The sequence below is a fragment of the Bubalus bubalis genome, chromosome 10, assembly GCF_019923935.1.
Source record: "Bubalus bubalis isolate 160015118507 breed Murrah chromosome 10, NDDB_SH_1, whole genome shotgun sequence".
In the NCBI taxonomy this organism is placed as follows: Eukaryota; Metazoa; Chordata; class Mammalia; order Artiodactyla; family Bovidae; genus Bubalus; species Bubalus bubalis.
The window spans coordinates 16,267,193-16,289,735 of NC_059166.1; the positions used below are offsets into that span (position 1 = coordinate 16,267,193).

Below are 22,543 nucleotides of genomic sequence, written 5' to 3' on the forward strand. Positions count from 1 at the left end.
CTATTAGTGGGTAGGAAATATAAATAGCTGTCATGTTCCTTCTGCAAAGGCTCTTATATAGACTAGACTTGCGACACCTCTGTCTGATGGTTCACAGCCCATCACAGCTTTCAAGAGTGAAAGCTCCTAGCTAAACTGTGGGAAGCACATGGAAAGGTGAAGATGAGCGAAGCAATAAATATATACAAAGCTGTACCAATTTGGTGGGGAATGACTTCTAAACTCTTGTTTGATATAGCCTTCATTTTTTAAAGTGTTATTTGCATCTTTTACCATTTCAGACAGTAAAGCATCTGCCTACAATTCAGGAAACCTGGGTTCGATCCCTAGGTTGGGAAGATCCTCTGGAGAAGGAAATGGCAACCCACTCCAGTATTCTTGCCTGGAAAATCCCATTTTTTCAGGAGCGTGGTGGGCTACAGTCTGTGGGGTTGCAAAGAGTCGGACATGACTGAGTGACTTCACTCTCTCACTCACTCACCATTTTACTCTGCCTCTCAAGCCAGTCCTAAGCTCCCTGAGATCGTGACCTGGGCCATTCATGGTCCTGAATCCCCCTCATGGCTTTTGCAAAGCAGATGCTTCGTGGATGTGGCTGTGTGATTTACATGTGCTGCGGCTACCCTCCCACAGAGGCTGAGCACCAAGCTGGCTCTTCATGGAAGTGAGGCATGAAGATGCGTGGAGAGAGGGGGTGAGAAGGCAGCCAAATGTTAGAGAACAAAGCCTTGGCAGCTGGGAAGAGACAGACCTCATGGGGAGTGGTGGGATGATCCAAGGAAGTACTGGACAATGACCATATGGGGTAGTTACTGATGCAGGACCTCAGAGTCTATCCCACGGAATTCAGAGACTCTTCCCTAGCCAATCTGGATCACGGGCTCATGACACAGGGGAGTAAAAGCGTCTGCCAAGGGCTTTGTTTGCTGACACGAGAGCTTCCAAGTCCCAGAGTCAAAGAGATCAGAAAAAAAAAGTCAAAGTCTAGAATCAGTTTCCAGGAACGGAGGAGACAGTGCTGAAGTCATACATTTTACTTAATAATATTTTCTTATTATAATGTGCTGCATGGGAGGCCACCAGTATGCAAATACATCTTCACAGTCTTCTGAAAAAGCAAGTAGAAGCATAAAGAATTACAGAGAGATAGTGAAGCACATACATCCACTTCTGTTCCCTAGTCTAATCAGCTCTGAGGAAGCTTCAACAAGTTCCCACCACTTTTTCAACAGAACTAATCTCACGTCCTGAGTCCAGAGTGAGAAGTATAATCAAATAGAGAAGTACATGTGGGGATAGAGCTTAGTAGCAAGAGGTGAAGCTGACCATGACCTGGACTGAATCTGGCTGGAAAAATCATTCACTAGTGTGAATGTGGGCAAATTGCTGAACCCCTTTGGATCTCAGTTGCTTCTTGTGTAAAATGGGGACAATCTGGCACTTACTGCACATGGTTGGGAGGATTAAGTGATAAAGTACTTATCCAAATGTCCAGATATCGCTCAGCCATATCTGACTCTTTGTGATCCCATGGACTGTAGCCCGCCAGGCTCCTCTGTCCATGGAATTCTCCAGGCAAGAATACTGGAGTGGGTAGCCATTCCGTTCTCTAGGGGATCTGCCCGATGCAGGGATAGAACCCAGGTCTCCTACATTGAAGGCAGATTCTTTACCATCTGAACCACCAGGATACATGTAGAGATCTTCAGACTTGTGTTTTCTTAGATTCTGTATTTGTCCATTTTGTATCCATTAATTCATTGGAAAAGACCCTGATGCTGGGAAAGATTGAGGAGTGGGGGGGGGGGGGGCAGAAGATGAGATGGGTAGCATCACTGACTCAGTTGACATGAATTTGAGCAAACTTCAGGAAACAGTGGCGGAAAGAGGAGCCTGGCATGCTGCAGTTCATGGGGTCACAAAGAATTGGGTTGAGAAGATCCCCTGGAGAAGGATAGGCTACCCACTCCAGTATTCTTGGGCTTCCCTTGTGGCTCAGCTGGTAAAAAATCCGCCTGCAATGCGGGAGACCTGGGTTTGGTCCCTGGGTTGGGAAGATCCCCTGGAGAAGGGAAAGGCTACCCAACTCCAGTATTCTGGCCTGGAGAATTCCATGGACTGCATAGTCCATGGGGTCGCAAAGAGTCGGACATGACTGAGCGACTTTCACTTTCACTTTAGCGACTGAACAACAACAATCATAGGGCCAAACAGCCAGAGTTGTTTACATCTCCCCTGTGACCCAGAGTGTACTCTGAACCACCCCTTTATCTAACTCTCACACAAAACCCCAGGGTTAGGTATCAGACAAGCAGGGGAAGCCCGTATGTCCCAAGGCCAGCTAGAATTATTCAAACTAGCCAGTACTAAGCTGTGGACCCTGCCCTGCATGGGCAACCCCACGGAAACACCAATCAAGTCTGACCTAGGCTTTCCTCTCATTTCTTTCTGCCTCTTGGACAAAACTGGTGTGTCCCCATGTGGCCTTACATGGCATGCCAGCACCCCCACCCTTGGGAAATGTGAGTAACAAGAATCTTTTTGTGGCATTAGTCCCTCCATGTTATTATCCAGTCACTTCCATAACTAAAATCCCATGAGTACAGTCATTGAGATGATGGACCTTATAAGCAATTGCAATAAAAACTTTTACAAAGGCCATAAACATAATGTTGCGTCTATGTGTCTTCTTTCCACCTTTCCTTTTCTTACTGTCAGTTTCAGAGTTTGGGGCTGAATCATGACAATGACCTCCTTAATATATTTTGTTAAATTCAATTTCTTGGTTCCTCAAGCCATATCTTTACACAGCTCTTTTCTAAAACTCAGAATGCAGGTCTACACTCTGCCAAGAAAGTCTGATATAGTTCCATGTGGTCTGCAACTCAAGTCCACACTCCTTACCTTGGTAGTTAGCCTTCTAGTGTCTGGCCAGTTACTGCAGCTATATTAGACTCCTCAACGCTCCCCATGAGAACTGCCAGCTTTTCATGCCTCTGGGCCTTTGCTCAGGCTAGTGTCTGCCCTTGGGATCCTCTTCCCACTCTTCTCTAAGTATGGCACATGTGGCCTCTGAGTGAATTTACTTCTATACTATAACTGTCCCGACAGTAAATAACCAAATTAATTTCAAGCCTTTGGTTTGACTTAGGGGAAACATCATGCGTGAAAAAAGGTTGGAAGTGTAACAAGAGCAAATATTTACTTTCTATTAGCCCTAATTTCAGAGTTGAAAATACCTTCAATGGTTTGGAAGGCCCAACTCAAGTTCTATCTACTTGGGAAACTGTACTCTCTCTTAAAATTAATCATTCCTTCCTCCAATATCCATTTACCATGTATTTAATTCTGTTTATTCATGTTATATTTGTTGCATTTCTTTACCTTTGTTTTCTCTAGGTCACAAATGCTCTTTTGGGGTCAAGGATAAGCCTTAGATAGATTTTAAAAGCTGTCATCATAGGAAAAATAAAATCTGTAACTACGTGTGGTGTTGAATGTTAACTAGACTTATTGTGGTGATCATTTTATAACATACCAAAATCAAGTCATTATGGTGTCTGTCAATGGTATATGTCAATTATACCTCAATTTTAAAAAAGGAGAAGCCTTAGTAATTCTTTAATAATTCTTTAATCTTTCTAGCATGCCCATTAGTCTTACACATAAGCAGTTCAGTGAATATTTATTGAATCATAAGCCCTATGATTATTCTAATTAAAATAAGGGGCTCTTATCAAATGGTAATAATAGTTAATCATGGGGAAATATGGGAAAAGGGATACATAGCTTGTCTAAACTAGTAAAATTAGTACAATTCAGACTATAAGAGTCTATTAAATCCCATCAGAAAACAGTCACAGATATAGTAAATTATTTTCAATCATTACTGTCATATTTAGTCATTACCATTCATTATAAAATGGAGTTAATTTTAATTTTGGCTTACAAAGATCAAACAATTTCATCTTATAGGTAAAACATACACCAAGCTGTGATTTCTCAGGGTTCATTTTACCCTTGCCTAATGTTGCACCCAAGAAATTAAAAGATGCTTGCTCCTTGGAAGGAAAGCTATGACAAATCTAGGCAACATGTTAGAAGGCATACACATCACTTTGCTGACAAAGGTCCATATAGTCAAAGCTATGGTTTTTCCAGTAGTTGTGTACAGATGTGAGACCATAAAGAAGGCTGAGTACTGAACAAATGATGCTTTTGAATTGTGGTGCTGGAGAAGACTCGTGAGAGTAGTCCCTTTGCAAAGAGATCAAACCAGTCAATCCTAAAGGAAATCAGTCCTGAATATTCATTGGAAGGACTGATACTGCAGCTGAAGCTCCAATACTTTGGCCACCCAATGTGAAGAGCAGACTCATTGGAAAAGATTTTGATACCGGGAAAGATTAAAGGCAAAAAGAGAAGAGGGTGGCAGAGGATGAAACAGATAGCATCACTGACTCAGTGGACATGAATTTGAGCAAACTCTGGGAGATGCTGAGGGACTAGCAAGCTTGGCATGCTGCAGTCCATGGAGTCACAGAGAATCAGACACAACTTAGCGACTGAACAACAATAACAACACATGGGGGATGATTAAAAATTCCAGTTGGAATTTAAAGAAGCCAAACAAGCTACCTGAAACTTGTCCTAGTCCTAAAGAAGGAGATGGGCCAGCTAAATAAAAGCCCAGATCCACTCCTGGTCCCCATTCCTTCAAGCCTAGGCTGGAGCGGAATGAGGGGATCAGGTGTGGGTAAAATCATATTCTCTTTAGTGGTTACCTGAAACTTCCCCCGGCAGGTCCTCAATATCTGGTGGTGAGCTGACTTTATCATCTGACTCTGCTCCCGGCAGAACTGTTGAAAAAAGAAAGTTGGTGGAGATTTACAGCTACCTTTTCTTACTAGCTGGGTGGTTGAGCTTGGAAAGGAATGAGAACCATTCCATTCATACACGGAGAAGCTGTTCCCCAGCCGACATGATGAGGGAAATGGTGGTTTAGAAAGAATCTTAAAAATTACTCAAAGATGATTACAGGCTGTCACTGAGAAATGAGGAAGGAAAGGCTTTCTTTTCGACTACAGGGTGTCGAGTCCTACAGCCAGAAATTATTATTTTATATTGAGGCCAATGGTAGTCTGTATGCCTTTGAAATGTGAAAAGCAATAATAACTTAAGCACCCGGTATGACTTATAAGGCATCAAGATAGATTATACAGGTTGGCCATGAAAACGAGGCTCCTGCCTTGACAACATCTTGCAGTTCATGTTTCTGAAGGTCCTGCCATCAAAAACAGTCACTCACTGTGTGCCAATCATAGAACACTGGCCATGGTGGATTTAGAGCATCAAGCCAGAGGGCTCTAACTGGGCTCATCACCTAAAGGAGGACCATAGGACAAGTGAATGGTGGGTGTGGCCTCTCCTATGCTGGAAATGAGTGACATGGCCAAGTTTTTCGGGCATTCACAGGCACTTCATTGAGGAACAGAATTTCTGAACTAGCACATACACAAAAATGGACAAGATTTCACTCAACAATGCAAGTCACTTTGTTGCGTTTTTAAAATATGCAAATGCATTCTCCAAAGAAGACATACAGATGGCTAACAAACACATGAAAAGATGCTCAACATCAATCATTATCAGAGAAATGCAAATCAAAACCACTATGAGGTACCATTTCACACCAGTCAGAATGGCTGCGATCCAAAAGTCTACAAGTAATAACTGCTGGAGAGGGTGTGGAGAAAAGGGAACCCTCTTACACTGTTGGTGGGAATGCAAACTAGTACAGCCACTATGGAGAACAGTGTGGAGATTCCTTAAAAAACTGGAAATAGACCTGCCTTATGATCCAGCAATCCCACTGCTGGGCATACACACTGAGGAAACCAGAAGGGAAAGAGACACGTGTACCCCAATGTTCATCACAGCACTGTTTATAATAGCCAGGACATGGAAGCAACCTAGATGTCCATCAGCAGATGAATGGATAAGCAAGCTGTGGTACATATACACAATGGAGTATTACTCAGCCATTAAAAAGAATACATTTGAATCAGTTCTAATGAGGTGGATGAAACTGGAGCCTATTATACAGAGTGAAGTAAGCCAGAAAGAAAAACACCAATACAGTATACTAACACATATATTTGGAATTTAGAAAGATGGTAACAATAACCCTGTGTACGAGACAGCAAAAGAGACACTGATGTATAGAACAGTCTTATGGACTCTGTGGGAGAGGGAGAGGGTGGGAAGATTTGGGAGAATGACATTGAAACATGTAAAATATCATGTATGAAACGAGTTGCCAGTCCAGGTTCGATACTGGATGCTTGGGGCTGGTGCACTGCGATGACCCAGAGGGATGGAATGGGGAGGGAGGAGGGAGGAGGGTTCAGGATGGGGAACACATGTATACCTGTGGCGGATTCATTTTGATATTTGGCAAAACTAATACAATTATGTAAAGTTTAAAAATAAAATAAAATAAAAAAAAAAAAATAAAAATAAAATATGCAAATGCAAATGAACTTATGTATGAAACAGAAACAGGCTCACAGACATAGAGAACAGGCTTGTGGTTGCCAGGGGAGAGGGAGGGATGGATTGGGATTTGGGGATTAGCAGATGCAAACTGCAGTACATTGAATGGATAAATAACAAGGTTCTATGGGACAGTACAGGAAACTATATTCAATATCCTGGGATAAACCATAGTGAAAAGAATATGCAAAAATGTGTCTGTGTGTATAAATGAATCACTTTGCTGTACAGTAGAAATTTACACAACATTGTAAATCAACTATACTGCAATAAAATTAGTGAAGAAAATGAATGTGCAAAAGTTTGTTCTTGGTTAGATGTTGAGAAAGTAGGCTGGGAATCATCTGCAGCAAAGGTATCCTTTGATGACTTATTTCCAGGTCCTCATGAAGGGCTTCATTTCGCCTCCCTCCTCTTTCTCATGTCCTTCACAACTTTTGAAACAGTCAAAGCATAATGAGAGCACATTTTAGTTAAGTGTGGGCTGCCACATAAGCATACATGTATATCCTTAGTTATCTGGACAGAACTGGAAGAAACATAGGTATATTTTGTATTTAAAGATGAACCCTGTGAATCACTCCAATCCACCCTTACCTCCAATTTCCCTATTTCAGGGAGGTGTCAAAAGTCTTCTTCAACTTGCAAGAGTTTCTGTTTCAGTCTGACTGCTCTTAATTCCTGTGCCCAGCACCAAGAAAGAGTAATGAGGTCAATGGAGCCAAGAGCAGCTATGAGCTGAAAAGACTTGTTTCATGTCACACTACTAAGCAGCTGGGATACTCTTTAATCACCCTAAAAAAAAAAAAAATCACCAAATAGGCTCCAAACTAGTATGAATTAGGCATTGTCAGATTTCCTGAGTTAACTTCGGACATGTCACAGTTTAATACATTATGTATGTTACTCTACTAACACTCTACTCTCAATATTTAGTGATTCTATGGCATGTGAAATAAAATTCTAGGTGTGTGAAATAACTGCAGCTGGAAATTTTTACATCAAAAGAAAATACCATTGCTCCAGTAAAGAAAGAACTAAAGCATAAAGATTATGTTACTTTTTATTTAAATTCTCTTTGCTGGTACCTAAAAGTAAAACCTTATAAACTATTCATTTTGTCCAGCTCAAGATAAATTTGTGGAATACTCTAGACCAGTTCTTGGACTAGACATGAGGGGATAAAAAGGATTTTTAAAAGATTAATCTATGGCCCCTGCCTTTAAAAAGCTAACTGAAAACAAATACCTTTCTAAGAGTCTTTTCAGACTTTAAATAAACATAAAAATACCAGTAGACCGAAAAATATCTCAAGGTTTTTCTATGACCAGGTTAGAAATTAAGATATATTTAAGGGAGGGAGAATAAAATAGAATTAAAACATACTATCCTTTCAGCCATAAAAAGGAATGAAGTTCTGATACATGTTTTGATGACTCTTGAAAACATTACTCTAAGAGAAATAAGCCAGATGTGAAAGGAAAAAATTGTATGATTCCATTTATATGCAACATCTAATCTAGGGACATATCTAGAGGCAGGAAGTAGGCTAGAGGTGACCAAAGGTGGGGGCAGGAGAGAATAGGGAGTTACTGCTTCATGGTTACAGAGTTTCTGTTTGGGGTGACCAAAGTTTTACAAGTAGACAGTGGTCATGACTGTATAGAATTATGAATGTAATTAATACCACTAAATTGTACTCTTCTAAATAGTCAAAGATGGTGACTGCAGCCATGCAATTAAAAGACGCTTACTCCTTGGAAGAAAAGTTATGACCAACCTAGATAGCATATTGAAAAGCAGAGATATTACTTTGCCAACAAAGGTCCATCTAGTCAAGGCTATGGTTTTTCCAGTGGTCATGTATGGATGTGAGAGTTGGATTGTGAAGAAAGCTGAGCGCCAAAGAATTGATGCTTTTGAACAGTGGTGTTGGAGAAGACTCTTGAGAGTCCCTTGGACTGCAATGAGATCTAACCAGTCCATCCTAAAGGAAATCAGTTCAGAATATTCATTGGAAGGACTGATGCTAAAGCTGAAACTCCAATACTTTGGCCACCTCATGCGAAGAGTTAACTCATTGGAAAAGACTCTGATGGGAGGTCTTTTCCATCCCAATGCTGGGAGGGATTGGGGACAGGAGGAGAAGGGGCCAACAGAGGATGAGATGGCTGGATGGCATCACCAACTCGATGGACGTGAGTCTGAGTGAACTCCGGGAGTTGGTGGTGGACAGGGAGGCCTGGTGTGCTGTGATTCATGGGGTTGCAGAGTCGGCACGACTGAGCGACTGAACTGAACTGAAATAGTCGAAATAGCAAATTTTATGCTATATAAGATTTTTATATAGCTTAAAAAATGAATAATGTAATGTACCAGAAATTATTGAATTGTATCCTTTAAATGGGTGAATTGTATGGCATGTAAATTATATCTCAATAAAGCTGTTTAAAAAAATCCCTCACTTGTTAGCATACTACTTTGTCATCTTGTAAAGCTCTGAATATTCTTAAATAAATGCACCAGGAATACAACCAGGTGATCAACATTTGAAACACTACCGTTCACATTTCTCTCTGATTGCCAGATATCACCAGTGATCACTAACTCTTTTGGCACTTTAGAACATAGCAGAGCCTTCTATCTTTTTCATATCCGGTTAAACAACGAATTGACTACCTTGCCATGAATAAACATGTAAGACCGTGTTCACAGTAGCCTCTTGATTTGATTCATTTTGAATACCATCATCATGAAAATTATGGTTGGAAACCACCATCAGAACAAAACAAATTGTAACATTGAATCTTCATACTTCTCAACTGTAGGTTAGCTAGAGACCAGAGAAAGTCAGTATCTAGAAAAATGTGCGGCACATACACATTTGAAATGAAGGGATAGTCAGCCGTTACTGCTTGGAACCTCTCAGAGCTCTGAGTCAGATAGAAGCCTTTTGAGGGGAAGCAGGCCAGCTCAGAAAGCCCCGGGGAGTTGCTTCTTTCTGGGCTCATCCCTGCTTCCTCTGCTGGCTCTGTGCTTCTCTCGTAAGTCAAACATCAGCAAGACCAAAGAGTTCCCTTCTAAGTATCCTTAAGAAGTCCAAGGTCTAGACAGAACAGAATGAGGTCCGGAATTTCCAAAGTGTTTCATTCCAAAGAAAATTTCTTTCAGAAAAGGCCACCAAAGCCTTTGGAGTGAAGTTAACAGGCAAGCTACATTTTGGTCACGAGTTCTATCGCTGCCTCAAAACAAGAGTAACAGAAAATAAAAATAATTAATGAGGAAACCCAGAAGCTAAGTACTTTTACCATTTCCCACACCAGAAGTAACAAAGTGATAGGACTTGGACCAGAATTTGCCAAAAGCCAGCAAACCTTTTCTGTCTTACTAGTCCAATATACATATCATAGAACCAGTATACATGTTAAAATAAAAGCTTTTGAAGGAAAGTAGGTGAGATGATGATCTTTAATTGTATAAGCACTGAAGGTCCCTATGTCTTTGACTTGGAAAAGAGAAAATAAACCTTCCACCAGTGAGTCAGCCATAATTTATAATAATCTGAGAAGAAAAATGGACTTAAAATGTATCAATTCTCTTTGAAGGGGGGTGTGTCTGGGGAAGCTCCTAAGCTCATTATTACCTTCCTGAACCCTTTAAAAAGAAAACTAGGCAGTCATAGCAAAGTCACAAACCTACCTCGAGTCTGAATTTCATCTTGGCTCTGAGGGATAAGAAGCTTGGATTCTGCCCTTCGAGGAGAGCTTCGATTTCTCCACCCTCTGACCAGAGCCCCCACCATGGTTGTGGACAGCATGTCCCCAGGTGGCCGCGGCCCTGCCGGGTGCCCGGGACGGGGTGGACAGCCCTGTCTGGCTGCCACCGTTGGGAGGATTCCGTCCACCTGTGATGGAGCTACACCCAAGACAGACAGGTCCGGGCAGTTCACCCGCCTTCGGCCTCCACCCACACACTCATCCTGTGTTGCGGATCCTCCTTCAGGAGGCCCAGGGAAAGTGGGAGATGAGACGAGCAAGGGCGGAAAACAGAATAAACAGAGATGAGCGCTACGCAGACAGCCCATCTGGAGGAGAGGATGCTCGGTGTGACAGAGCGCCGGTCTCCTGGACAGAGTGCTTTGTTCTTTTGACTCTTCTTTTTTCACTTATGGAAATAAAGCCTGCTTTTTCAACATTTAAAAATGACTATTTTAAATGCACCCGAGATAAAGCATAATAGAAAAGATTATGAAAAAGAATATATATACATATATATAACTGAGTCACTCTGTTGTACAGCAGAAGTGAACACAGCATTGTAAATCAACTACACTTCCATATAAAATTAAAACAAAACAAAACAAAAAACCCAAACCTACAAGCAAACAGACAAAAGTGAAGGTGTGGGCATGAACATGTGTATCTATTTCTCTTTTCCCAGCTCATCTTCTCTCCTAAATTGGAACAGCTTTTGGGCAATTGTTTTTCCAAAAGAGAACTAGTCGTCTAGATAAACAGAATTTGTTTACAAAATGTGAAAAGTATTTCTAAAGTCTGAGTGTTCACATCACAGAATTATATCAGCTTTTGCAGATGAGGAAAGTTGATTAAGGGAATTTAATAAAATTTCACAATTATGTAAATACTCAAGAACTTACAAAAAAAAAAAAAAAAGAATTGATTCCGATGACCTAATTCTTTTCTGTCTCCTGGTGAGCTAGTAGGAATTGCCTCAGACTGAGAAGGTGGGACCTGTGTGTTGGGCATAGAGTACACTGCTCACCTATGCCCCCTACTGGTCAAGATTCCAGGTGCACATCGGTTAGAGACCAATGCTTGCCTTAAACCTGTGTGTGTTGGGGGCGGGGGGGGGTGGTGTCAGGCAGTAGAAAATTCTAGAATCCCTTGGTACACTATATTCACTCAGCCTGAATTAATTGTAGGCAGGCTGGGTCTTTTGACATTTTTTTCTGTCCTTATGACTGCTATGGATTGCACAGATGGAGAAGATGGAATGATCCATTCCCTGACTTTGCTCTACTTCTCTTCCCCAGCTACACTTTATCTGATAAGATAACGTTGTTTTTGCAGGAAGCAGGCAAATTCCCCAAATCCCTCCACAATCATCCCAATACTTTTTAAAAAAGCCTCCAGAGTACTAAAAAGCAGTAGTGCTTTGGGGATATATATTTTACATATTCATTTAGTTGAACTTTCCCTCATTTGCTAATTATTTTGACTTTTCCAACTTCGGTATGGTGGCAGACAGAGGGAAGGTAGAAACGAAGGATAGGGACTTGAAATGGCCTGAGAGCAGGAAGCTGTCATCTCTGATTTCTGCTCGTGACCTCAGGAGGAGTTCAGACACACATCTGAGGCACAGGGTGGGGTCAATCTGGGGAGGCACAGCGGTTGCTGAGAGGGCCCAGTCCTGTGTCCTCCCCACTTCCTCACTGGAGCAGGGACTCCCTCTGCCCTGGGCAGCTCCCTCCCCTCCGCCACCCAGGGCCCAGTCAGAATCTGCTGGGAGAGGCACTCAGGAAACAACACTACCTGCCCTTCAGGGAAAAGGAGGCCTTCAGCAGTCTCTCAGTTCCTGTGACCCCCAGAGTCACAAAGAACCCGCCTTCTTCTGGGGACATCCCCTGGCAGTGGGATGACCTCAGGGAAGGACAGCAGGGGAGCCAGGTGCTCAAGCCTGGGGTCTGCTCTTAGCTGAGAGGCAGGGATCTTGAGGAAGGCCCAGTGTCACTCGGAACTCCTCAGGGGACAGAGTCAGGAGGCAGGAGCACAGTGTGTGTTTACTCTGAACCATCTCTCGGTGGAACACTGTGAGGCAGGGGTCTTGAGGAAGGCCCAGTGTCACTCGGAACTCCTCAGGGGACAGAGTCAGGAGGCAGGAGCACAGTGTGTGTTTACTCTGAACCATCTCTCGGTGGAACACTGTGAGGCAGGGGTCTTGAGGAAGGCCCAGTGTCACTTGGAACTCCTCAGGGGACAGAGTCAGGAGGCAGGAGCACAGTGTGTGTTTACTCTGAACCATTTCTTGGTGGAACGCTGTCCAAGTTGTAGGAGGCTGGGTGGACTGGGAGTGCAGGCTGGTAGGGGTTCCAGGAACCCATCAGGATGAGCAGAAGCTGCCTGGCCTCATCCTCAGGGTGAGGTGGTAGAGATAACACAGTGATGCCAAAAGCAAGTGATCAGCTCTATGAAGGGCCACTAATGCCCCCGGGCGGAGCTCTTCTCTGGGGCTCAGTCATCAGTGCTGCCACGTATCTGAGATCCCTGCAGACAGCAGCCACCCGTCCCCAGCGGGCCAATCAGAAGTCCAGGGCAGGAGACACAGGGGCCAGGGTCGGAAGTACAGCAATCTGCCCCACCTCAGGCCCTGGTCCCTGCACAGCTGCTGTCCATCACTGAGGTGAGACGGAGACCTGTGAGAAAGGCAGTGCATGGAGCCAGTGGATACCTGAAATAACACTCCCCACGCGCCAGCCCTGAGTCCTCCACATTCAAGGCAGTACACAGCTCCTCTGTTCTCAGACAATCCTCACGCTCACAACCATAGCATGTGTCCCCCTCTGGGGCATCCATCTGTCCCACTCAACCAGCTGCTTTAATCCACTGCGTATCAGAAACATTTTATAAAATACAGATTCCCGGGGCTCACCCTGAAATGACTACTCTCCCAGGTCTAAAACTGCCCAGGAGCCTGCATTTTCCCTAGCTCTCCCTGCCAGCCTGAAATGGATGAAGGAAGGTCCGAAGAAATAAACTTACTTGACCTGGCAGCCTGGATGGATTGAGGAAGGTCTGAAGAAATAAACTTACTTGAATGTGGGCTTCTTTTTTTTTTTTTAATTAATCAATTGATTTGCTTTGGCCATGTCCTGCAGCATGTGGGATCTAGTTCCTCAACCAGGGATCAAACCCACGCCCTGTGCGTTGGAAACACAGAGTCCTATCCACTGGACCGCCAGGGAAGTCCCAAATCCAGGCTTCCTGAAGTCTGGGACCTTCATTACCTTGGTGACAGCAGGGGAGCCAGGTGTGTGACCAGCTCGTAGCGTGCTGGATACGGTAAATCAATGGCCACCCCTCATCTCCACATGCATCGGGCTGCCTGGCCCCTTCATCCTCCTGAGAAGCCCCCTTGCTTCTTCTACTCCCAAGGCCACCCTGGCTGCAGCAGCCATCCCATGACACAGCCTTGTCTTTTCTCCGCCTCAGGGCCCCTCGGAATCCCCACACTCCACTCGCCTGGGGTGTTCTGGCCCAGAACATGACTGGCCCAGGCAGCAGCTTCCTATCTCATTCACCTCCCCCCACCTCCACACACACACAAAAACCAAACAAAAAACTGGCTCCATCTTCGCTTCAGATGTCTGAGGCCACGGGTACCATTGTCAAAGGGTCTATGTGGACTCAAGCTTTTGCCACAGCTTGGAACTCTCTGTCATCCTTAGTTTGCTGGTGGTAGCAGGTGGATGCTCAGTAGCCAAGGTTTTCCCCGACAGGAAGCTGAGCAATGACCAGGACTGCTGTGGGAAACGTGGTCAGGAAGAGGAAGAAGAGTAATGTCCTGCCTGTGGAGGGCAACCCCACCCTTCCCAGGTCCTACACATCCACTTCCTGAAAGAGACCCGCCAGAGGCCACCGGTGCACCCGCCAGGAAGCGAAGGACAACGAGAGCCCATGAGGTCATCTCCCCCCATCAGACTTATTATAAGACACCCTCCCCCTCCACTCCTGAAAAGGGGCACACCAAGGAAGGAAACACACTTTTTCTTTACACAGCACATCTAGAAACCCAGAGTCATGCTGGAGGCTCCAGAGAAGCCAATATACGTCCAATGATAAACTTCAGCTCACAGATATTTGCTTTTAATTTCCTATGGTGTCCATAAGTTACCAACTATTTTCTAAATTTCAGAAACATCATTACCACCCCCATCCGCCTTCTGAAGAGCATGAGGGCCGAACCAGCCACATGCTTCTTCCTAACGTCTCAGGACCTGGTTCTGGTCACACAGAGGGCTCTTGGCAACTGCTGATTGTGTAAAGGCATGACAAGCTGTGATGATATGGCTGTCAGCTACTAAAATGTGCACTGAGCGACCAGAACCAAGAATAGCTTCCATCTCTGTAGCAAATATATGTTGTTGCTGTTCAGCTGCTAAGTTATGTCTGACTCTTTGCAAGCAAATATATGACCTCTCACTATTCTTTCAAGAAGGAGCTGCTGGGAGGAGGGCTGGCTATGCAGAGAATTTCTTCCATTTGAGTGGGGCTCCAAGAGCTCCTGGTCTCTCTCTGACTCCTCACACACATTTCTCTTGGGGGCAGGAAGCAGGAATTAGATTTTGATTCTTTTGGCAGAGGGCTACCTACCCACAGGTGGCACCGGTTTTGCTTTACTTGCAGGAAAGCTCCGCTTCTATGTGGGGAGGGCTGTCCCTGTTCAGCCCACTGGTGGGAAGGCTTTTGACGCTGAGTTTAGTATCAGGATGCTCACCTGCTCACAGGTGTAAGACACAATCTCCAGCATTGGTTTTATTGGTAACAAAGGTGGAGGTTTAGTCTCCATCTGCCTTGCTCCTTTGTTTCAAATTCCAAATTGGTTCAGAACTTGGACAGAAGGAGGTCTTAATTGCCCTTTTCCCCCAAGTCCCAGCATCTCGTGGGTTGGCTCCAGGATGTGGCATTTGGGAAACAAAATAACTCTTGGAGATTGATGCTTCTGGCAGATGCTGTACCAGGTATGGGCCACTGGTGTTTACCTGCAATTTACTGCAAACTGTTTTGTGCCACCGTTGGCTCGTATGGTCATGCCACTGGCTTCTGGTGATCTGGTGAGCAGCTTTGAGCCTCATCTCATGTGCAATGTTCTATCCCTATTTCTTATCTCTAAGTGATAACAACAAGCTAGGCTGAATGGCTCTGAATTGATGCTGTACTCAAATCCACCAAGCACTACAATATAAATCCCCTGTGCCGTATATATACAGTCTGCAGCATCATAGAGGTCACACACATGGAAAAAAAATTCAGCACATGTTGTTAATTATCAGCTGCTAATGCTGATAATCCTTCAAAAATGTATTTGTGAATTCACATAGAATTTGGATTCTCATATACACAAGCAAGTCTTGCTGTTTAGAGATGTTAATTAGCTGTCCAAGGCATATCTTCTCTATCCGCCCTAAGAGTAGGAAGACTTGCTCAGACGTGCCCATCTAAGAAGTTGTTCCCTTGACTCTCCCTGTGTCCTCCTCCTCCAGCTATAGGTCTCTTCTCCTCAAGAGTTAGGGTTTGTAAAAAAAAAAAAACAAAACAAAAAAAAAACACAAATGGGTTATCTGTGCTTCTCTTCATTTCTTCCCCAACTCAGTCCAATCCAGTTTTCCCCTCACCCTCTCCAACCACCCGAACAGCTCTGTGTAGTATAATGCTTCCTAATCCCACTGGTATTTATCAGTCTTTTTCTCCTATAACTTGTTGGCAGCACCTGACACTTTTGGCCACTCCTTTCTTCGTGAAGCTCTATATTCCCCCTGGGGACCTCAATTTCTTATAACCCCATTTTTCCTCCCACCTATACTGACAGCCCTTTTCCATTTCCTTTGCAGGACCATCCAATCACTGATTTTTACCTGTGGCCCAAACACCTGAGCAACAGACCAGTACATCTAAGTGACTATTTGATATCTTAGATTTGAAATTTCACAGGAAAGTGAATGTTATTCCCATTTGCAGGGATATACCAGCTAGAAATTCTGGAATCATCTTTTCCACTTTTACTCCAGAAAGTCAAACTATTACTACCTCCGATTTTTTATTTTTTTTTAGAATTTGCCTGCAATGAAGGAGTCATAGGAGATGCAGGTTTGATCCCTGGGTTGGAAAGAAACCCTGGAGGAGGGCATGGCAACCCACTCCAGTATTCTTGCCTGGAGAATCCCATGGACAGAGGAGTATGGTGGGCTACAGTCCACAGGGTTGCAAAGAGTCGATCACGAATGAAGCAACTGAGCACACATGCACAACTCTCTCTCAAATGGCCCTTAGTTTCCTCTATCTTTAGCCTGCTCATCTATCATCTGTACTAATAGAACGTCCCTCATGGACAGGGTAGGGCTGTTGCACTTCTGCTGCTGCTAAGTCGCTTCAGTCGTGTCCGACTCTGTGCGACCCCATAGACGGCAGCCCACAAGGCTCCTCTGTCCACAGGATTCTCCAGGCAAGAACACTGGAGTGGGTTGCCATTTTCTTCTCCAATGCATGCATGCACGTTAAGTCGCTTTAGTCATGTCTGACTCTGTGCGACCCTATGGACAGCAGCCCTCCAGGCTCCTCTGTCCACAGGATTCTCCAGGCAAGAATACTGGAGTGGGTTGCCATTTCCTTCTCCACTGTTGCACTACAAACTTTTAAAATTGTAAATCTGATGTCACCCCACCTTTATCCCATCAACTGAAAACTCCCCCATGCCCTTTCATGTCTTCAAGGACAATGACCAAATCTTTGACATGGCCTCCAACACCTCGAAAGTCGAGTCTCTGCCTCCTTACTCATCTTATTGGCCTATGTACCCCTCCAGTCTCACTACTCTTCTCTAAGTTTCTCTAGGGCTTCATGCTCTCTCCACATTGTTTTTCTGCCATAATAATCTTCCTGCTAGCTACTACTACTGATCTGTCAGAACTCTCATCAAGGACCACCTCCTCAACGCAATGCCTGTATATTTTTTCCTTTCTAGCATTTATAATTTGCAATGAATATTTGGTTTATAGTCATCTCTGCCACTAGTCTATTCTGTAATATTGATGAGGGAGGGGGCATGTGTTTTTTGCCCATATCAAATCCCCAGAGCCTGGAATAGTGCCTGGAACATAGTACATATTCAATAGCATCTGTGGGATGAATGAATGAACAACTATAGCACACTGGGGACTGGTATAATGAGTGTGCATACTTCTATCACAGTTTTTGTAATGTTTAAAAATATGCTGCTGTTATAATTAGATGCTAAGATCTGATTTAAAAAGTAATTATAAAAACATTCCCAGGGGAAAGTATGATCTACTTTATGACACCTACTTTATTATATGGATTCTTCAAAGAGAGCATTGTGGTGAAAGGTGGGCTCCTGGTATTGATCTCTTATTTAGATTTAAGATTCACATCTTCTGCACCCCTAGAAATCCTACCAATATTGCTGAATATAGCCATAAGGCTCAAGAAGTTTAACAAATGACTAGCGTCTCCTTGCGGCTTAGTATTCATTCCAAGATTAAAACCTAGGTGAAAATATATTAACAACTGCTAAATGTGCATTTTATTAAAAACACAGCAACTAGAATAAAGAAAAGGCAATGGAGCCTTCTCATGCCAAACAGTTAATATACAGCAAAAGTGATTTCCACATTTATTTTCTCCTCTACATCAAAGTAAAGTAAGGCTACTATCCCTTAGCGTAGTACCTTCATTTACATAGGCAACTTTAAAAGAATTTGTTTAATATACTGGTTTATAAAATTATTAATACTGTTGTACTTTTTTTCAGTGGTTTATTACCTGTTTTTCAGAAATGAAAGGCAATATTGTTTGGACTGACTTCCAGTTTACAATTAGTTGGTATTCAGAGATTTCAGGTTTTAAAAACCACAATATCAATATTAAGCTAGTATGTTAAAGCCCAGGTTTTCAAGCCAAATTTAAAAGGTAACTCAATATTTTGTCTTTAAATCATTTACTCATAAATATGCTCATGGCTGGTTAGAAAAGATTCCCAAGAAAACCTCAATACTTGGCAGTTGGAAATAACCATCTGCTACAGCAAAACCTTTGTTATATGTAATTCTACCCTGAAATCAAACCCTATATAGTTGTAGAATGCTGTATTAGATTGATGTAGAACCTTAAACCAGAGAAGTGCCAACATTTCTCTCTTTTAAAACGAGTATGTGGATTAATTACAAGGTGCTGATTGACCAGGGTTAGTTTTTATCCCTGTCTGCACAAAAGTAATTCCTGCTACTTCCATCAGTTTGATTGGGTCAAGGTGGATAATTCAGGCTGAACCTAATACAAAAACTTCTGTTTACTATGGCATCTGAAGTTAGCGTGGACTTTTTTCTGTTAAGAAATAATTCTTGTTTACATGTGAAGAGTTCTTAATGGCATAATAAGTTAGATTTCTCCATGCTCACTATATAGAATTATTAAAGTTTTTTCAGGCACTGCTCAGTTTAGGTGTCCATTAGAAGCAGTTTTTTAAATATTAGACTAGAAAAAGTAAGAAAACATATTTACCTTTTTGGGGGCCCCATTTGGTCTCTAAGTATCAGATAATACTCATACCAACCTTTAAGGACTCACAAATACTATTTACATTAAAGACAAGGGAACACACTCAAAAAACCTTAAAAGGTTCCCCTCTTTACTCTTGCTGGAAACATTTGATAATAGAGTTTTAAGTTAATGAGCAGTTGACTTACTAAATTTTCTAACAGGATTTGGGCAGTTTCAGAGAGATACAGCTTTAACCGGATCACCTCCTTCTTGGGGAGACTTCCCTTTCACCTCCCACGTTAAATACAATTCTTTTACATAATTTAAAATGGTTTGTAGTTACCACTATCAACAAAATAGTATAAAAGATAGTGTTACAACTCACCATATTAGAGATTAAATAGGATAATATATTTTGCCTCAAGTTAAATGGGAAAACAGTGTTCGGATATGAGTTTTCAAAATTCAGAAGTTCTTTTCCAATAAAGAGTATTCTACATAAGGGGTAGTCAGATGCTATGAACACAGGTGGGCTTTGCATCTTGTGTCTGTGTATATCAGAAAGTGGCCTATATCATGAAGATGCCTTGGAGGGGATGACACAGGAATTGAATTCAGAAGAACAAACAGGAATAGATAGAACAGTCTGGAATTTCAGAATGAGGTGAGGAGCAGGTATAGGGCCTGCCGTCTGCAAAGACCCAGGGTGTCTGTTTGGGGGAACTGCAAGCAATGTAGTGAGGTAGAAACGTGTGTGTGTGTGTGTGTGTGTGAATGTGTGTGTGTGTGTGTGTGTGTGTGTGTGTGAGTGTGTGTGTGTATGTGAGTGTGTGTGGTGTAAAGAAGGGGAGAAATAAGAGACAAGACTATAGAGGTAAGCAGGAACCAGGTCATGAATATCTTAAACAGAGTTTGACTTTATACCGAAGCAATGGCAAAGTCTTGAAAGGTTTGAAGTTAAGTACCATGATCAGAGGGCTTCCCTGGTGGCTCAGAGGTTAAGGTGTCTGCCTCCAATGTGGAAGACCTGGGTTCAATCCCTGGGTTGGGAAGATCTGCTGGAGAAGGAAATGGTAACTCACTCCAGTATTCTTGCCTGGAGAATCCCATGGACGGAGAAGCCTGGTAGGCTACAGTCCATGGGGTCACAAAGAGTCGGACACGACTGAGCGACTTCACTTTCACTTTCTCTCACTTTCACCATGATCAGATCTGCATTTTGAAGAGAAGACACTAACTGAAGTTGGAAAACACATTGGAGGGAGTAAATGCAAGTAGGGAGATAAAGACCAGATGGGAAGAGGATGATGGTGGCCTGGATAAAGGCAGCAGGAGTGGGGATGCATGCATGTGGCTTGGGAATTGATTCCATGGGGTTGGGAGTGAGCAGAGAGAGGAACCAGGGGTAGTTCAGACCTATGGTGGGGGCGCCATGGGGCTCACAGGGGTACGCATAGAAGAACAGAGGAGTTTTAGTCTTGAGACAGCAGGTGATTCAGGGAAACGATGAGTTCCCCATTCTCAGAATTAGGCTACCCTGCATTTTTCCCCATTATAATTAATGCTTTGAGAACTTTTTTTGAACATGTACTATTTTAGTGCCTTTAGATTGCATTAGTTGTTCCTTCCGATGAGAGTCTATCTCCTCCATCTCTGCTTCTCACAGCTTCTCACACTGCAGTGGCTTAGTAAGTGCTTATCTCATGATACCCTTGGGATAAATTCCCAGGAAGAGCACTGCTGGCTCAAAGAGGAAGACTTTGATAACTCCTACCATGAATACACTTCCAGGCCTCATCCAAAGAGACCATCTGTTTACACTGTCAGCGGTAATGCATGAGGATATTTTTCTTTTCCTTACAACCTTTCCAGATTTGGCCTTGGGCTTTCATTTACTTGGTAGGGGTAAAATTCATTTTAAAATTTGTTGAATATACAAATTTAATTTTCTATTTGTTTTATTTTGGGTGAAACAGCTGAAAGCATCCTTAGACCCCTTCCTTATTTAATTACAGTCTGATATTGTGCTCACATTGACATAAACGTGTCTGTGTTATCAAGTTTCTAAAGTTTGCCATGCATATTTTTGCATTTTGTGGCTTTCATTCTATTTTAATCTTTAAAGGTTTTAAATTATATATATATATACATTTTCCCACCTTTCCCTTTCAACAGTCGTTTCCTTCAACAAAAATTTCCCCTTTGTAGCTGAAATTGTGCTACTCCAAATCCATAATTCTTTAATTGCTGAGAGTTTGTTGAGGCACACATATTTTTTTATGGTATGTGGTCTGAATATTAGAGAATTTTTCTTTCACGGTATAGCCTGTGGCTAATAATTTTACTAGTTTTTACTCAATTCATCTGTATGATATCTGTAGGAAATATTTATGTGGGCTCATTTTTCCTATCTAATTTTATTGTCTTAAATTTAAATTATCCTGTGCTCAACCTTCCACTAAGGGAAATAAATTTTATCATTACAGACAAGAGGCTAAAACAAAACTATCTCAGAAAGGGTGTACACCAGGACCACACCAGGTGCTTTACGTAAAACCACTGTGAAAAATAATATTACATCCACATTACAGAGGAGGAAACTGGGGCTCAGAAGGGCTGAACAGTTCGTACAGGATCAAATATCTGGTAAGTGGCTGAGAACCTAGTTAAATGCATCAAGGATGTCCCAGAATGTCACCAAAGTTTAACAGAATACAGATTAATTTGCCATGAAAAAGAAAGGGAATAAAAAACCCTCGAATGGGTTATAAATATAAAAAACTGAAAGATGAGGTTGTCCCACCTGGATAGCATGAGAGAAAGAAGGAAGGGGGCAAGAACACATCAGTCTGTATAAGAACACACAATGGAGACAGGGAAGGCGCGAAAGACATGGTGTCTGGCAGGGGCTGAGCCCCGTTTCTGCCACTTAGGAGCTGTGTGGCCTTAGCCAAGTTCCCCAAGCATGTAATGGATTGTGGAGTGAAGGGTGCAAGAATGAGCAGGAAGAGCTGCCAGGGGCTGTTACCACAGACAGGGTGGTACCCAGGAAATCACAAAGCTTGTGAAGCACCTACCCACACTGCCTGCTGCTCAAATATTGCCCATGATTGTTATATGTGTCAGCTATACCACGTCATCAACTCAAACAATAGTTTCGGGTTTCCATTTCCAAATAGAAAACAGTTCCCAGTTTGTGTGTACCCTTTCTAGGAGAGGTATGAGGTATAACCTGGCATCGTGTAATTTAAAATAAAAGTAAAATCCAGACACCAAAAACCTAGTTCTACAGTAATCTATAACAAGAGCTTCTTTCTTTTTCTTCTTTTTAAAATTGAAATATAGTTGATTTATAGGCTTCCCCAATGGCTCAGCCGGTTAAGAATCCGCCTGCAGTACAGGAGATACAGGAGATGTGGGTTTGATTCCTGGGTGGGGAAGATCTCTGGGAGGAGGAAATGGCAACCCACTCCAGTATTCTTGCCTGGGAAACCCCATGGACTGTAGCCCGCCAGGCTCCTCTGTCCATGGGGTCACAAGAGTCGCACAGGACTTGGTGATGAAACAGCAACAATAGCTGCTGCTGCTGCTAAGTCGCTTCAGTCGTGTCCGACTCTGTGCGACCCCATAGACAGCAGCCCACCAGGCTCCCCCGTCCCTGGGATTCTCCAGGCAAGAACACTGGAGTGGGTTGC

General features: G+C 42.9%; 1 protein-coding gene across 4 annotated transcripts in view; it reads right to left on the bottom strand.

Annotated features, from left to right (window-relative positions):
- Positions 1-22,543, bottom strand: part of PLEKHG1 (pleckstrin homology and RhoGEF domain containing G1) — a 251,673-nt gene that overhangs the window by 142,365 nt on the left and 86,765 nt on the right. Inside the window, exons 1-2 of one of the 4 annotated variants that reach the window (XM_006080212.4) lie at positions 10,255-11,127; positions 4,785-4,859 (exon numbers count right to left, since the gene is read on the bottom strand). The exons of 1 other annotated variant lie outside the window; for it this stretch is intronic. In XM_006080212.4, coding sequence (XP_006080274.4) covers positions 4,785-4,859; positions 10,255-10,639 — 460 coding nt within the window. In that variant the 5' untranslated portion in view covers positions 10,640-11,127. Of the gene's footprint in view, positions 1-4,784; positions 4,860-10,254; positions 11,128-22,543 lie in introns of those variants that run through there. 2 more of the 4 variants (XM_044924103.2, XM_044924099.2) reach the window with 2 other exon arrangements.